The following is a 16,596-nucleotide window of genomic DNA, read 5'->3' on the forward strand; positions in this document are numbered from 1 at the left end:
CATTTTTATATATCTTTATTAGAAAAAAAGATCACCATATTTCTAGATACTTAAAAGGAAGCACAGGTTACACAAAAAGAATGTCCTCAAACAGGTCCAAATTTTGCACATGGTTTTTGATGCATTTTAGAGGCCAGTGATTTGATGACCTCTGGAAAAACTGCACACAGGCTACCCACCTTAAGGTGGTTATGGAGGCGTGGGGTAGCAATCATGAAATGACCTTTTCAACATAATTAGCAGGATATAGTCCAACCTGACCAGTCTGAAGCCGGCCTTTGCACCATCCCTGTTCATCCTCTTCACTTATCTTCATGAGCTCTTCCCCTAAAGCGGAGGAAAACATCCCATTTTAAATGAAACAAACCACAAATTCACCAAACTCTTTTCAATGGCATATTGACATTCACTAAAGTGAGGGTGGACAACCTGTGTCTCCCGGGGTGCAAAAATGAGAGAGCAGAGCAACAGAGTGGTAAAAAAGAAATGTTGTGACTCTCTCTATAAGTTATCATTTCAGATGTCTGGTAACAATGAAGGAAATCTCTGGGGGTGGGGGGGGTGGGAATGGATGGTGTGATCAAAATAGGGGTTTGTGGGTTTTGTGTCTTGTAAGAACTCCCACAGCCCCCCAGCAAGTTGAAGGTTTCTGGAAATACACTTCTAAAAGTGTTTTTTTTTTTTTCATGCTTTGGGAGTGATCAAAGGGAATTTTACAGACCTCTTGTAAGAATTATCTGTCTTTCACCCAACTAGCTTGGGGGGCAGGCAGGAAGGATGAGAGTGAAAAAAGCAGAAATGTAAAGAAAAAGAGAGGGCTGGCCTGGATTTCCTTTGGCTCTGCCAACTGCTGACGTGTGCCCTTGAAAGAAAATAGGTTTTCCACCCTTGCACCAAAATGAAATGAGCCTCCCAGGTTCCTGCCTTCCAAAGATGCCAGTTTATGCACACAGAGAGGCATAAATCTAAGTCTGAGAAACAGCATACATTTGTTTCAAGTTAATTCCATGGAGAACAATTGTGTCTTGTTTTCAAATTTAGATGGTTTTTAGCCTGCAGTCATCATACATCAATATTGATGTGGCCTACTAGAACAACCATTGTATAGAAGCAAATCTTAAAAAGACATTTAGTTCCTGGAAATAAGCAGATGGGAGACATTTTCTTGGCCCTGCTTCCCTCTGCAGTACCTATCATCCTTTATTGACTCATGTTGCAGAGTCAACCATCTAGACTACAGAGCCATGCAGAATTCAACACAATTATTAGTAAAGTGATTAGTGAGAAGAGGTGTAACCATCCCACCAGATAATAATGATTATTTTCAAATAGTTCTCAGCAGCAAGAGAAAACCTTGCATGCCTGTTGGGCTGTCACTGTGAAATGGCCAATATACTGCATTAACAATACAGATGCAAGTTTACATTGGCATGTATATGGGGAAGGCAGGCTTCCAGTGTGCCAGCAAGTTTTGAAAAGCAAGTAACCCTTAAGCCCTCAGGTATATGCTGTGAAGCCTGCAAAGCAAACACAAACTAATTATTGCTTTTTTATACTAATAACCCAGTCTATCTGTTCAGCTAGCACTGTATGCAGGAGGCAAACCAGGAGTTTTAAAATCTTAGTGTTTTGCATTCCAGCAGCCATTGGTTAATTGTAAACCTGCCATTATAGAGGAAGAACTTGGGAGGGCAGAAATGATAACCAAAAAAGTAGCTTGGTTCTACTCCTGTACCATTGTCTCTTAATCACCATGCTACAGAGATTTCCATGTACTCTAGTTTGAATTATGCCACTACAGGCACATCTGTTATAGCATTTCATAGCTAAAACTCAGCAACCCAGATACAGGCCTCATGCAGTTGCAGCATTGAGCCTAAAAGGTTTTAGTACCTGCAAACAGAAAAGCTCACATTTCTGCAAAATAAAATGTTTATTTTTAAACAGCATGACTGAAACACACTTCCAAGATCCAGATGGCTCCTTTTGTGTATGTGCAATTTGCACTCCTCCACAATAGATCTGGATGGCACACAAAGTTCACATCTTCTGTTGGGATGAAGAGGCCCTTCCCACTACACAATTATATTACAGTGGTGCCTCGGGTTACGAAATTAATTCGTTCCGTGGCACCGTTCGTAACCCGAAAAGCCTTCGTAAGCCGAATTGCCATAGGCGCTAATGGGGAAAAGCCGCGATTCCGTGCGAAAAAGCCGAAAAAAGCACCAAAAGTTTTTTCGTAACCCGAAAAAACATTCGTAACCCGGAACAATGTTTTCCTATGGGATTTTTTCGTATCCCGAAAATTTCGTAACCTGGGTATTTCGTATCCCGAGGTACCACTGTACTGTGTTTCACATCTTGTGGGAAGTAAAATCCTATGGAATGCTGGGGTTTGTAGCTTGAGGAGATACTAGAACTCTCTGGCAGATAATTCTAAATATTATTCCCTAATACAATAAGAGCAACTTTACCAGATACACTACTGTCCAGAAATTGAGGGAGCTAGGAATAGGTTAATGTTTAGACCTTGAGGGGAAAAAAGATTTTTGAATTATATCTTCCAGGATCACCAGGCAGCATGGCTGAAGTTAAGCTTATCCCACAGGTGCCACAAGCTTACTGCCCTTCCATTTGATTAGGGCACACCGAGCTGTAAATTTAAGTTATCAGCTGCATCATTTCAGAGCGTATCCAATGGAAATTCCTGCCCTCAAGTTCTACATTAGTTTTATTTCTGGATTTTTTGGCTTTGCTTTATTACTATAAGCAAGGAAGAGACAGCCAACATGATATAGAGGTTTGAACATTGAACTGGGACTCTGGACACCAGGGTTCAAATCTTGGCTCGCCTATGGAAACCCACTGGGTGACCTTGGGCAAGTCACATGCTCTCAGTCTCAGGGGAAGGCAATAGCAAACCTCTGAACAAATCCTGCCAAGAAAATCCCATGATAGGTTCACTTTAGGGTCGAAAATGTCTTCAAGGCACACAACACTACACCACATTGTCCCAGACCCACCAATGGCACTGCCTTTTTGCTGTCGTGGGATTCAGTGCTCCTGTCAGGCAAGAGGTTATGCTGACAGCAGCAGTGCTACTAGTAAGGTCTCCCATGCCAGACAGGTTTTTGCTGACAAGCCAGACTAAATGTGCTAAACAGATAATGAGCAGCAGCACAGTACTGTGTATTGGGGGTGGTGGTGGTTTGACACTGGCAGAAGATCTCTGAGATAACGGCAATGGCACCATAATTAACACTTGTTAGCCCTGTGCAGAAGGAAGCCCAGTAAACCCCTTCTGAATGTGTTTTACCATGAAAACCCTAAGATAAGACTATCCAAAATGAAATGAGATAGTGCCAAAAGATTAAATTTCCAGGTTGGATGGCACTCAGCGAGCTACTGGGGTGCAGCAGAAGACAAATACAAGTAGCTCTGTGGCTAATGATACAACTGGGCTCAAGCTGAAAGGACATTCAGCTGTTGACATGCTCAAAGGACAGTCTGAAGCTGCACAACATACTGTATATAGGAACATGGAATGTGAGAAGAATGAATCCTGGGAAGTTCGTCATAGTAAAACAAGAAATGAAATTTATAAAAATTGCAATGCTTGGGGTGAGCAAGCTGGAGTGGTCAAGAATGGGACATTTTGAATCAGATCATTACACAGTGTTTTACTTAGAAAACAAAAATCTAAGAAGAAATGCAGTGGTGAGGAGAGATGAAGCAAAAGCAATCAAAGGATATAATGCAAAGTCTGACTTAATGATATCAATAAGACTTCAGGGAAAATTCATCTGTATAACCATAATCCAAGTTTATGCTCCAACTACAGAAGCAGAAGATGATGAAACTGAAAGATTCTGTACTACCGTCCAGGAGGAAACTGATCACATACCAAAACAGGACTTGTTGTTAATCATAAGTCATTGGAATACAAAAGTAGGAAACAGAGCAGAATAACATATTGTAAGAAAATTTGGCCTAGATTTAAGAAATGAAGCAGGAGAGCAGCTGATTTGAGTTTTAGAAGGCTAACAGTTTGTTCATCATAGACACATTGTTCACGCAACCCAAGAAGCAACTGTACATGTGGATATCACATAATGGCCAACACAGAAATCAAATAAACTATATAACTGGAAGCAGAAGATGAAGAAGCTCCATTCTCTCTGCAAAAACAAGACCAGGAGCAGATTGTGGCACAGACCATTAACTGCTAATATAAAAAATTAGAGTAAAACTAACAATAAACTAGCCAACGTACCAAAATACAACCTGAAGAACATCCCCATAGAATTTAAAGATAATGTATAAAAAATAGATTTGCACTATTGAGCCTAATTGATTGGGAGCCAAAAGAACTCTGGACTAAAGCGAAAACCATTGGCAGGGAGGAATGCAAAAAGATTAAAAGACTAAGTGCTGCCAAAAAAGAAAGAGAAGTCTGAGTGGATGACAGATGAAACTCTTCAAGAAGTTAAGGACAGAAAAGAAGCAAAAGGAAAAGATAACAGAAATAAGAGTCTGGACCCTGAATGCAATTGTGAAATGACTTATGTACAAAAACAGGAGAACTAATATAATAATCAATGCAGAGAAACAGACGATTAGAACGACAAAATGAAGAACAAGATAACTCTTCCCTAAGATCTGAGAAATCAATTTAACCAAGAATGGGGATGCTCTATGACCAGTAGGGGATTACATTATATGATAAGTAGAAATAAAGAGATGATGAAAACAATATACTGAAGAACTATATAAAAGAGATTTTAAAACTGACTGAGGCCCGGTACAGATTAGGAGAAAGGGGCAGCCAGAGGCTGTCTCTTTCTCCTCCAGATCGTTGCTGCAGCAGCTGCATGGCCGCAACAACAATCCGCTGGAAAAGGGAGCTCCAAAATGGAGCTCTTTTCCCGCGATGCCGCCAAGGCACCATTTGCTCCCGGGGGCGTCACAGTGCGTCGCACCATTTGGACATGTCGCACAAGACACATCATGGACGTGCACACTGTATGGACAGTGCTGTGTTAAGAAGGCGCCAGCCATACGTACTAGGATTTGGGAGCGTGCTGCTGAATATTCTACATCAAAGACTTTTACAATAAATGGAGTGAGAAATGCCAGATGTCCAAGCTGGATTTAGGAAAAGAAAAGGCACTAGGGATCTTGTTACAAACATATTTTGGATAATGGAGTAATTTCAGAGGAAAATCAGTCTGTGCTTTATAGATTATAATAAAGCCTTTGATTGTGTAGGTCATGAAAAACTAAAGACTGTTCTTAAAGAAATGAGTCTGCCACAACATTTGATTTTTCCTGATGCAGAACCTGTACTCAGGCTACTGCCATGACCGAATACAGTGAAACTAAATAGTTTCCAGCTGGCAAGGGGGTCAGGCAAGGCTATATTTTGACACCCTATCCATTTTACTCATATGCTGAACATATCACATGTAAAGTAGGATTAATCTTGGAAGGAAGAGATGTAAAAACTGGAGGAAGAAACAACAATTTCTTGCCGATGACCAAGCAAAGACTTGGAACAATTACTGGAGAAAGTCAAGGAACAAAGTGTGATGGCAGATTTAAAGCTGAACATTAAGAAAACAAAAATAATGACCACAAATGATTTACATAACTTTAAAGTAGATAATGAAGACATTGAAATAGTTCAAGGTTTTCCATACCTTGGTTCAGTTATTAGTCTGAATGGAGACTGCAGTCAATAAATCAGAAGCCTAGGAGTTGGAAGGGCAGCTATGAAGGAATCAGACAAGATCCTGAATTGTAAAGATATATAATTGAATACTAAAATTAGGATTGTCTACTCTATGCCATCCTATTTCCTTTCTATGTATGGTTGTGAAAACTGGACAGTGAAGAATGCTGAGAGGAAGAGAATTAATTTGATGCTGCAGAAGAGTTCTACAGGTATCTTGGACTGCTAAAAAGCAAAGATGGGTCCTAGTGCAAATCAAACCTGAACTCTCCCTTGAAGCCAAGATGTCTGAGACTATTGTACTTTGGCAATGGATTGACTTGATCAAGGAAGCCATGGCTCTGAGTCCACAAGACCTGAGCAGGGCTGTTGATGACAGGGTGATTGGAGGTTTCTCATTCATAGGGTCATCATATGTCAAAGTTGTCTTGATAGCAGTTAAAAACAAACTTGTCACAGAATGTCAAGCAATGACCACTTTACATGAAAAATAAGAAGGTACACAAGTGGTGGGGATACAGCCTGAGCATTGATATACATAGGATACCTCAAGAACAGCAATATAAAGCATCTGTCGCTCACTTTCAGAGATTCTCACAGTAGATTGCCCAAGGTATGTTAGAAACCAATCTGTGCTTTTCTAATCCTTTTGCAAGTGCCTTAAATTGTATTACTTAACATTTTTCCTATACAGTGGATCCTTCTTATACGCTGGAGTTTGGTTCCAAGATCCCCCGTGTATAACAAAATCCGTGTATGCTCAAGTCCCATTAAGTAAAATGACATAGCAAAATGGTATCTCTTATAAAAAATGGAAAATCAAGGTTTGATATTTGAAATTTATACTTTTTTGGAACATTTTCAAACCGTGGATGCTTGAATCCGTGTATAAAAAATCTGTGTATAAGAAGGGCTGACTGTACTTCTTTACAGTCTAAAGTGCTTAAATTATAAATTATCATTCTCTAATCACACATGGGTGCCTCCCTTCCAAAACAGCTTAGTTAGCATAGGATTGTCTCCAAAACCTGAAGCATTTGGTGAGATGAGTCCCAAGGCCATCCAGATCATACTGGGAACTTTCCATCCATTAGCCCTAAAACACAGTAGCAAGCAAGTTAGAAGGTTAGTGCATATGTACCTGCTTTAAAGCTCAGCTCATCAGCCTCTTGTCCTGTGTAATCATATAGTGCTCGCACCCGCACACCCGGTACCTTTATGTCTTCATGACCATTAACTTCCAGACACTTCTTGGGAGTATCTTCATCTGACCACTCTGAGATTTCTTCTTTTCCTCCACTATGAAAGGGAGAAAGAGAACAGGAAAGAAAGTCAACTGACATCTCAAATTTATGGTTTATAACAAGTGCTCCACCCCAAATCATGCAGTTTTCTATAATTAAAGTAAGAGGCAGGTGCAAAAGAGGAAAGGCAGAGATATCCCACTGAAGTCACTGTTAACACTGTTTGAATAAAAGAAGAAAACTAGTAGAAGGGTAGGTTTTCAACAACTCTTGTGCTGAACAATATAAAGAGCCCCACATCTGACTCCCTATTAGAGCAGGATGGAGACAAAGTGGTAATTTCCATTTGGGCAGGGAGAAAATACACTGTATTGTCCCTTAAGTAGAAAACATTGAAAGAGTTATAGAAATAAGAAGCAAGAGGACAGCTACCCTAAGAAATCTTAGTGTCATACTAACTTCATACAGGCAGATGCCCTCAAGGTGTCATAAAGGTGGCTGTTATGTTCCTCTTGGTATGAAAACCTGTGAATTGGCAAATAAACCCTTTAAATTAGCAAAGAGATAAGACTGGGCCACAGTCTTCTTCTTCTATCGATACTCATGTCAGCAGACCAGACTCTATATTGAAGTTAAGTGTCAGAATAGATGTATAGGGCCTATAAATTCCTACCATTCTTTTTACATTGTGTAACCCTTTGTCATTAGCCACTTGACAGATTTGCTCAGAAAGTCACCTTGTATGTATAGTACCCAATTATGAATCCCATCCTAATCAGAGAGCTAACATGAACTGTTCATACAGAATGGCCTGGGAGGCTGGCTGACATGAGCAGCTGCTTGTGTTTCAATGAGAAGAATTTCTTTTTCCCCAAGATTAACAACAGTGGAGAGGGGAGGGGTTTTCAGCCAACATCCTCACTAAATGAGACTAATTTAGGGGAGATGAAAATCCATCAGTGATACCTTTATTGGCCAACCAAAATGCACAATTTGGCTGACCAATAAGGTATCACTGATGGACTTTTGTTTGTATTTGTTAAATGGCCAACACAGCTACCCCTGCATGTTTTCTGTATTAGGGGAGATGAGATTAACATGGGAGATGCATAGTGCCAGATGATTTAACATGTTGGGCAGGCACACAAACCCTGTGCTATTAAGCTATTTATTTCAAAGGATCTGGACTTAGAAAATAGGAATTCGAAATAAAAAGGCCATGCAGTGGGGACAGAAGGCATTTATTTAAAAAAAACAAAAAAGAAAAGTATCCATTTCTGGTGACAGAATTATTTATTTTATTTTATTTTATTTATATCCTGCCTTCCTCCCAATACAGAGACTCAAGGCGGCTTCAGAATTCAAAGACATAGCCATGTTAGTCTGGAAAATCAGGATGCAAGGGGATCTTGTAGCACCTTTGAGACCAAATGAGTAAAAGACATTGTAGCATAAGTAGACCAAGTCTATGAAAGTTTATGCTACAATGTATTTTGCTCAGTCACAAAGGTGATACAAGATCCCATTGCATTTCTGGTGAGTTAGCCACCTGACTATAAGGTTGTCCTTCTTAGTCAACAGCTGAATCGCACTGACTGCAACTCTTACCTTTGCTTTGTTGGTGGAGGGGTCTGTTTCACACCATCTCCTGCAGGCACAATGCTGGTCAAAGTCACATCTTCCCCACTCTTACCACTTTTCTCTTTCTTGCTGATTGCCCGCTGTGTCTCTAGAGACCATTCCTGGAGGGAGAAACATACTAGTCTCAGGCTTTATAAAGGTGCAGTACCACTGAAATCCCCCTCTTCCCCCCCAAAAAAAAAGATGGCAAGGGAGTAACAATTTTCAGTTAAATAAAACATAAACTTTTAAATACAACACTCAGGGCCAGACTAGAAGTGATGTCAGCATACTTGTCTGCTGTGTGTCACATCGTTACTGAACTCTATTAATGTCTATGCTTGTGTAACGAGGATCACTGGGGTAAGTAGGTTATTAAGGGACCACAGAAGTCCCCCCAACACACTGCCATAAAAATCCTTTCCCCATTACTCTCTTTTATGCAGCTCAGACCACTAAAGTAATCCACATCAGCAGGAAAGCAGCTAGATATATAAACATGAAATGATGAAAGTGGTCAAGCACTTTACTCTTACTCCTCCTTGGGGATATCCCACTCATCTTTGTTCACTCTTAAAAATAAGACCACAGTCAGTATTCTGTTGCCCTCATCTCCTGCTTTGTTGGGCTTTCTTTAGGAATCTGGTTCTCATATGAGAAACATACTGCCTAGTTGGACCTTGCACAGTCATTCTTCAGTTGTGCTGCCATCACACCTAGTCTGGATCTCAATATGAAAATGAAACAATAGGTAGTAACTCTTCCAGTGTTTCAGTCCACTCACATCTGCCAAGAGTTTATACAGTGTGCCCACACTATAGGCGGGTGCTCCATACGCGGCTTCCAGCTTACGTGGAAGCCGCAAGATGGGAGAGCAAATGGTGCATGCTCCCGCGGTGCACTCTCCCACAACGCAAACACGAGCCCCATTCATTCAAATGGGACTTGAGTTTACGTGTTTTTTGGCTTATGCGGGGTGTGTGTGTGTGTCCGTCCAGAATGGATCCCCCATGTAAGCCAAGGGACCACTGTACAACTAGATCCACCATACCAAGCTACTCAAGTTTATACAGAGTTCAGATGGCAGCAGCACCCAGGACAAAAAGCAGCACATGAGGCTCCTATGCAAGCTTTTGCCATGCCCCAAGCCTATAAGACTGCCTCATTTCTCTGCAATAGTCTCTGGATGCAGTCTGTCTGCAAACTTGAATCTTGGTTCCAACCTTTCTGTTTTAGGAGTTGGTAGCAGGGGAGAGGGAACAAGCCTTCAAGACACTCCATAGCTTGGTGTCCAATACTGTGTCAAAAGTGAGAGTGATCTGACTGGAAGAGATAACTGCTTATTTTAATGAATCAAATGCTTTGCATACAAAAGTGCCATCTCCAGTCCCTGGCATCTCCACTTAAAAGCATTGGGAAGAGATAAAATGACAAATGGTCTGACAGCTTCCTTGATTATTATTGTGCTATGTATATTTTTATAAAAGCTCTGCTACAGCACAATTGGCAAAGACCCCAAAAAGAGGAAATTTTATGGTATTTCCTGCTGGAGAGAAGCAGCCTACCTCAAACTGAGGCCAGTTCATAGCCATGCCTGGCCCATAGGTATTACGCCACCACTTCAGGTCCTCCTGGTCATCTGCACTCATTATACCCTGATGCAAATCCCGGTAAAGTGCATGGAAGCTGTATTTGGTAGGGAATGTGGGGAGGGAGGAGACACAACGTACAAGAAGTGTGAGAAATTCTACTGGAGAGCTTTACTGGCATGTGGGATAGGGGTTTTTGTAACACAGTGATATAGCCTTTCATAGAAAAGATCAGAAATTATTCGTAGCCCACAGCAGGCTGTGAAAAGCACAAAAAAGTCTTGCATGTGTGAGAATTCAGTTTTTCAAAGACATTATACCTGTCATTGGTAGACAGGTTAAGATGATTGTGCAAGTCCAAAAACATCTCTTTGAAGAAGCACAGACGTTTGCACTCAGCTTCCTGGCAGCTCTCAAAGACCTGCTCCATGTCCTCCATGTAGCGAGGGTTGTAGCGGTTCAGCTCCTCCAACATCTTCTCATACTGTTCCTTGCACTGCAGAAAACCAACAGTCAGTTCCTTACTGATGAGACAACAAAAAAATCCAAACTCATCAGCATCTCTCTGGATCTGCATTTCACTTAACATTATCAGGGACGGATGATGGCCAATATTCAACAGGTATTCTTTTCCTGGTTACCTGACTAGTTTTATCCTTTGAGGAAGAATCTAGTGGGCTACTTATTTAGGTCCTTTACACATGGGTGACTATCTTAGGCTCCATTCAGTTTATGGGTCTCCCTGGTCCCTTGAGCTCTCAATCTGGTTAATATGCAGCAAGCAATGCATCCATCAGCAACGCTTTAAAGGCTATCCGCTGAACTGGATATGCACTCCACCCACAGAATTTAGTACACTACCAAGCACCAAAACCCAAGCTGTTCCCTATTTCCAACACATGTTTCTCATCCTGTTCTCACCCAAAGGCCATATCCAACTTGACCCACCTTCTCTGCTTCTTGCCCACATTTCTCCACACGGTCCTGCAGTTTACGCATCTGCTCCTGTGAGACAGAAGAATCTGCTTTGGCATGATTCTCTCGTGTCTGTGCAGTCTTCTCCTCTTTCCGAGCAGTGTGATAATTCTTCTTTGAAGTTTCCACCTAAGAAAGACATTGCATTGAATACTGTATTGGAGAACTCAGTAGAGTTTCTTTTTCCATAAGCAGAAACAACCTCTCCCACATTCAATACGAAGTGAAAAGAGAGAATTTCCTAACTTTGTATACCACCCACAAAGGGAAGCCATCCATCCTGCATGCACAAACAGAAGCCCTGCTTAGGTATTCCACCTGAATGGAGTATGCTCTGCATGTCAGCATGATGCAAGGTCATGTACTCTACTACCAGCTCCCTCAGTACAGACATTGTTTTGTTGAGCAACAAGCATGGCCTGAAGGGCACTCTACTCACATTCACTTAAATGTGAGAAAAACACTGTGATTGTGGGCTGCAATTTAATTTACTTCCCAACCATGCTGGAGAATTGTATTCACGTTGAACTGAAAGCAGGGGCCAGGATGAAGAATTCAGATATGTGAGGTAATGTCACAAGGCCCTACACCCTATTCATGCAGAGAGTATAAACTGTTCAAGCTGTAACACTTGAAGAGAGCTACAGACTTAGATCCCAGATCATATTACATCCCAGCAATAACCAATCTACAACCAGCAGTGTGAGGCTGAACATATCCAATGGGCTGAATGCACTTTGGGTTCCCCTGTCAAATCACAGGATACTAAGCTTATTCAGATGCTAATTCTGACCATTCTCAAGAGTCTTGGAGTTTTCTCTATCCTTACACTCCCAATTTCCTGGTTACACTTCTCACTCACATCTTTTAACTTTTTCACCCAAGGCTTCTGGGCCTTACGGAATCCATCTTCTGCTTCCTTTGTTTCTTTGAAGCCACCAATCATCTGTTTGTGGTAGCCTTCCTTTTGCCATGCCTTAACTTTGTCCGAGTCTTCACCAGCCAAGCGGTTCCGGACTTCTAGGTGGATTTCACTAAGCTTGTCTGCAGCAGTCAGGAATGCATGCCAAGCTTTTTCCAGAGTGCCATATTGAGGGCCTAGAGAGGAACCAACAAAACCAATATGGCAGTGCAATTAGACCAAATACAAAGGAACTACGTTCAGACGCTACTCTTCATCTGTCCCCAAACCTGTTTATCTTACATATGACTGTGGAATGTTTACTGTCCAAAGCAGGGTTGAGGAAAATGCATGTCAATTTTTGTAGCTGCCAGGGACAAATATATATGTGTGTGTGTGTGTGTGTGTGTGTGTATGTGTATGGAGTTAAATGAGCTTTCTGGTTATTTCCTGCTGTAAAAAAATGCCTCTCCTGTTTTCAGACCCCTAGAGGGCATTTGGGGTCAAAATTGGTTTTTATTTATTTTTGGAAAGAGGTGTGCAGCACTGGCCCTCCAAGCTCATCTAGGAGGACAATGTAGCTCCCTAACTCCCAACAGATGCCCACCCCTGGTCTACAGAATGAGAAATATGGGAGGAACGTATGCTGGTAGTACAAGTAACTACCACTTACATACAGATGGTTTGCTGGGCTCAACACTGGGTAACTGTAATGAGTACATGCTAAAAACTTCTGCTTAATTTTGATAGCAAAAAGACTTGTTTGATTTGCAACTTTTACAACTCAGTAAATAATCTTTCCGCTCCTGAGGAGTCTGATTTGTAATAGTAAGCTTCTCAAGTCTCAATGTCAGAAAGCCTGCACCTTGACTGGATACTTATGATCACTTGTAGTCTGCCCATTATGCAGTGCAAAGTCATTTTATTCCCATGTACAAAGCTTAAAAGCAGACTCTGTGGGCTAACAAAAGATTCCTAAATTGGGGAACTGGCACTCATCCACATACTGAATATGAAGTTCTTATAAGAAGGATCTGCTCCTTTGAATTGATCCTATGGACATTGTGGAGAAGGAGCACTGGTGGCGCAGTGGTTAAATGCCTGTACTGCAGCCATTCACTCAAAACCACAAGGTTGCGAGTTCAAGACCAGCAAAAGGGCCCAAGCTCGACTCAGGCTTGCATCCTTCCGAGGTCGTTAAAATGAGTACCCAGACTGTTGGGGACTAATTAGCTTACTTGCTAATTAGCTTACTTGCTGTTCACCGCTATGATCTTTGGAATAGCAGTATATAAATAAAACATATTATTATTATTATTATTATTATTATTATTATTATTATTATGTGCAGAACCAAAATCTTTCCTCAGCTTTCTGTGATTTACAAAACCTACTTCTTGTAGAATAGTTATTAGGGGAGACAATTCCTTCACATGGTACTGATTGGCAATAGTACACAGAACATGTCTTTTTCATGACGTATTTAGCTGACTTCATTGTCCCAAGGAATCTTTGAATACCAAAAGGCAATAGTTTATCTTCATATAACTTAAAATGCACTCTTCCCCTAAAGAGGCAGGTAGTCCCATATGCACTTCTACTCTACTAGGTGGGGCATATTTATTTTTTGTTGCTGTTTGCCTTCAAGTCATTTCCCAGTTATGGCTACCCTAAGGCTTTTCTGGGCCTGAGAGTGTGTTACTTGGGGTTTACTTGCCCAAAGTCACCCAGTGGATTTTCATGGCTGCACGGGGAATCAAACCCTGATCTCCAGAATCGCAGGCCAAGGCTGAAAACACTACACCACACTGGCTCTCAGATGGGGTATACAGAAACCTTTAGAAAAATATACCACTAGAAACCACACTTTTGGAACTGAGTTTGGGTAGAACTTGGGAGGAAATCCCACCTGAAGCAAACATTTTGGTTCCTTCAAATGGCTTGTTATGGCATGCCACTGAATTTTGGTAACAAATAGGGAAATGTGTATTTAAACCAATTAAAAAAATTGCTTTTAATGTTTTCTCCCTGGTTATTGCTCAGATTTTGTGGCACTAGTTATACAGAATGTATGGCCTCGAATGGGCAGGCTGGACCCATCAAAATTGTCCACTCTGATGCTATATACCTTTCTCTACAGTACTCCTCCACTTGCGGGACCAGTCTGTTAGCTGCTGTGCATAGTTCTTCTCTATTTTGGCTCTCTCCTGGAAGCAGGAGACCAGGTCATTACACAGCCGGTTTCCATCATCCACACGCTTCACAGTCCGCTTGTAGTTGCCAGGCTGAAATTAGACAAGCATGTCAGTCCTTCTTGCAGTTATCTTCAGAGTCAGAGGCAATTCATAATGCTCCTACACAGAATAGTCCATCCCTCTGAAGACTTCTAAACTGCAGAAACATTCTCATTCAGGACCCTACCCAGATTCTCAAAAGGGGTAGGGAATAGGGAGTGGTAGCTGGGTGATAACACATTCCATTTTTATTACTATACTGCACTAATTATAATTATTATAAAGCACTAAAGATCATTTCCAAAAGTAGCTGATGTCAACTTTCCCTAGGTTTCTTTCAAGCTTGCTTACTGTCTTCAGGAGATATAGAAAACATGAGGAATTAGTATTTCTCAGCATATTTTCTCCACCCAAGAAAAATGAGCACCCCAACCTTCATCCATCCCTCACCTACCTCCCAGAAACTGCCGCTGGGTGCTTCCCCACCAGTATCATCTTCCGATGACATCACTCTGGTTTCTTTGCAGCAAAGAATTTTTGCAGATTTTGATGCAGCTGTGAAGAAAAAGAAAGAATTGTACATGTAGCACAACATTATAGTTCCAATGTGGTACTGAAATCAGGAAGTCCTTTGTTCCCAGCAGGCTGGCCCGCATTTTCTTTTCATTCTTTCCTTCCTTCCTTGGGTTTTAGGCCTTTCCCTTTTCTCTAAAATGGAAATCAAGGCAGCTGGCCATAATGCCAAAAGAGGTTTGATTAAGAAACAAAATTAGATCAACTATTAAAATGAAGTTATTATGGAAAATACTACATCCAGCCGGTAAGAGACTGCTTCCTCAGCAACTGGCCTGCTACCTGAACAGAATGGTCTTTGCTTGCCAATAAAAGACAACAAGAAGAGTGGCTTTGCTGGGGTGGGTGGGTTCCAGAGCCTGGAAATAGCCAGAGGAATGAGTAACAGGCAGAGGAAGGACAGGTTACTTAACTTTAACGGTAGTTCTTCGAGTGGTCATCTGCATATCCACACAAATTGGTTATTCTGCACCTGCGCAGCATTTCCGGATCCTACTGGAATCGCTAGGGAAGACTTTTTGGCGGTAGCTCCATCCACCCTCTATATAGGCAGGATGTCTTCCTGCCCTTTCTCAGTTCCAGAAGGTCCGCCTTAAGAACAGACAAGGAAGAGAGAAGGACACGACAGAGGGGAGGATGGGTGGGATTTGTGTGGATTTGCAGATGACCAGTCAAAGAACTAGTTACGGGTAAGCAATCTGTCCTTCTTCTTCATGGTCTCTGCGTAGCACACAAATGGGTTAGACTAACAAGCTTGTTCCTCTGTGGAGGAGGGAGTTTCCTGGCAATAAATAAATTATTAAACCAGAAAAACAGTGTGAGTGTCAGTTATTTGACAGGTGCCAACTAACCTTAGTGCATTCTGGAAAGGAGAACAGCTCTGCCAAAGGCTGCTTCACGTCAGAGTCTGGTATCAAGTCTGTAATGCTTGAGGTTGTGGCCATACCGCAGCCTTGCAAATGTCCTCCAAGGGAATTCTGGAGAGGAAGACTGAAGGTGAAGCTACCGCCCTGGTGGAGTGGGCTCGAATCTGAGCAGGCAGAGTCTTCCCAAAAATCTCATAAGAGAGGAGGATTATGGAAGTCACCCATTTGGAGAAACGTTGAGGTTTGACTGGAAGTCCCATTTTGGAGTTGGAGTAGCAGACGAAAAGTCTGGGGGAATGATGAGAGGACGCAGTCCTGTTGAGGTAGAAAGCTAGCGCCCACTTGACATCGAGGGAGTGGAGCCGACGCTCGGTGTCAGTGATCGGGTTCGGGGCTGGTGTTGGGAGAATGATGTCTTGACTGAGATGAAAGGTGGACACAACCTTTGGGAGAAAGGAAATGTCTGGATGGAGGACAACCTTGTCCTTAAAAAATTTGAGGTACGGTGAGCCCGTACGGAGGGCACAAAGTTCAATGGCCTGGCGTGCTGAGGTGATGGCTACCAAGAAGGCCGTCTTCCAGGTGAGGAGCCTGAGGTCACAGGAAGCCAGAGGTTCAAAGGATAAGATAGCGAGTGCTGCCAAGATGAGCTCGAGGTCCCAAGTGGGGATAGGGATCACTGCCGGCGGTCTCAGGTTGGCAAGGCCCTTGAAGAATTTCTTCACGAACGGGTCAGTGAAGAAGGATGGGCGGTCAGAGAATTGGTAGTGGGCACAGATGGCCGCAAGGTAGCATTTTAGAGACGAAATGGAAAGTCCAGATGCTGAGAGGTGGTGGAGGAAGTCCAAAACAACGGAGACATT

At 42.0% G+C, this 16,596-nt stretch overlaps 1 protein-coding gene across 8 annotated transcripts in view; it reads right to left on the minus strand.

Moving 5' to 3' along the window:
• Window positions 1–16,596, minus strand: part of PACSIN3 (protein kinase C and casein kinase substrate in neurons 3) — a 47,207-nt gene continuing 30,611 nt past the window's right edge. For 4 of the 8 annotated variants that reach the window (XM_042461454.1, XM_042461468.1, XM_042461461.1 and 1 more), the window contains exons 2-11: window positions 14,749–14,849; window positions 14,189–14,345; window positions 12,022–12,257; window positions 11,133–11,288; window positions 10,505–10,680; window positions 10,161–10,281; window positions 8,584–8,717; window positions 7,435–7,500; window positions 6,873–7,030; window positions 1–327 (exon numbers count right to left, since the gene is read on the minus strand). In XM_042461454.1, coding sequence (XP_042317388.1) covers window positions 212–327; window positions 6,873–7,030; window positions 7,435–7,500; window positions 8,584–8,717; window positions 10,161–10,281; window positions 10,505–10,680; window positions 11,133–11,288; window positions 12,022–12,257; window positions 14,189–14,345; window positions 14,749–14,802 — 1,374 coding nt within the window. In that variant the 5' untranslated portion in view covers window positions 14,803–14,849 and the 3' untranslated portion in view covers window positions 1–211. Of the gene's footprint in view, window positions 328–5,699; window positions 5,770–6,872; window positions 7,031–7,434; window positions 7,501–8,583; window positions 8,718–10,160; window positions 10,282–10,504; window positions 10,681–11,132; window positions 11,289–12,021; window positions 12,258–14,188; window positions 14,346–14,748; window positions 14,850–16,596 lie in introns of those variants that run through there. The other 4 variants (XM_042461476.1, XM_042461482.1, XM_042461491.1 and 1 more) reach the window with 4 other exon arrangements.

Source organism: Sceloporus undulatus, chromosome 1 (genome assembly GCF_019175285.1).
Source record: "Sceloporus undulatus isolate JIND9_A2432 ecotype Alabama chromosome 1, SceUnd_v1.1, whole genome shotgun sequence".
Taxonomy (NCBI): Eukaryota; Metazoa; Chordata; class Lepidosauria; order Squamata; family Phrynosomatidae; genus Sceloporus; species Sceloporus undulatus.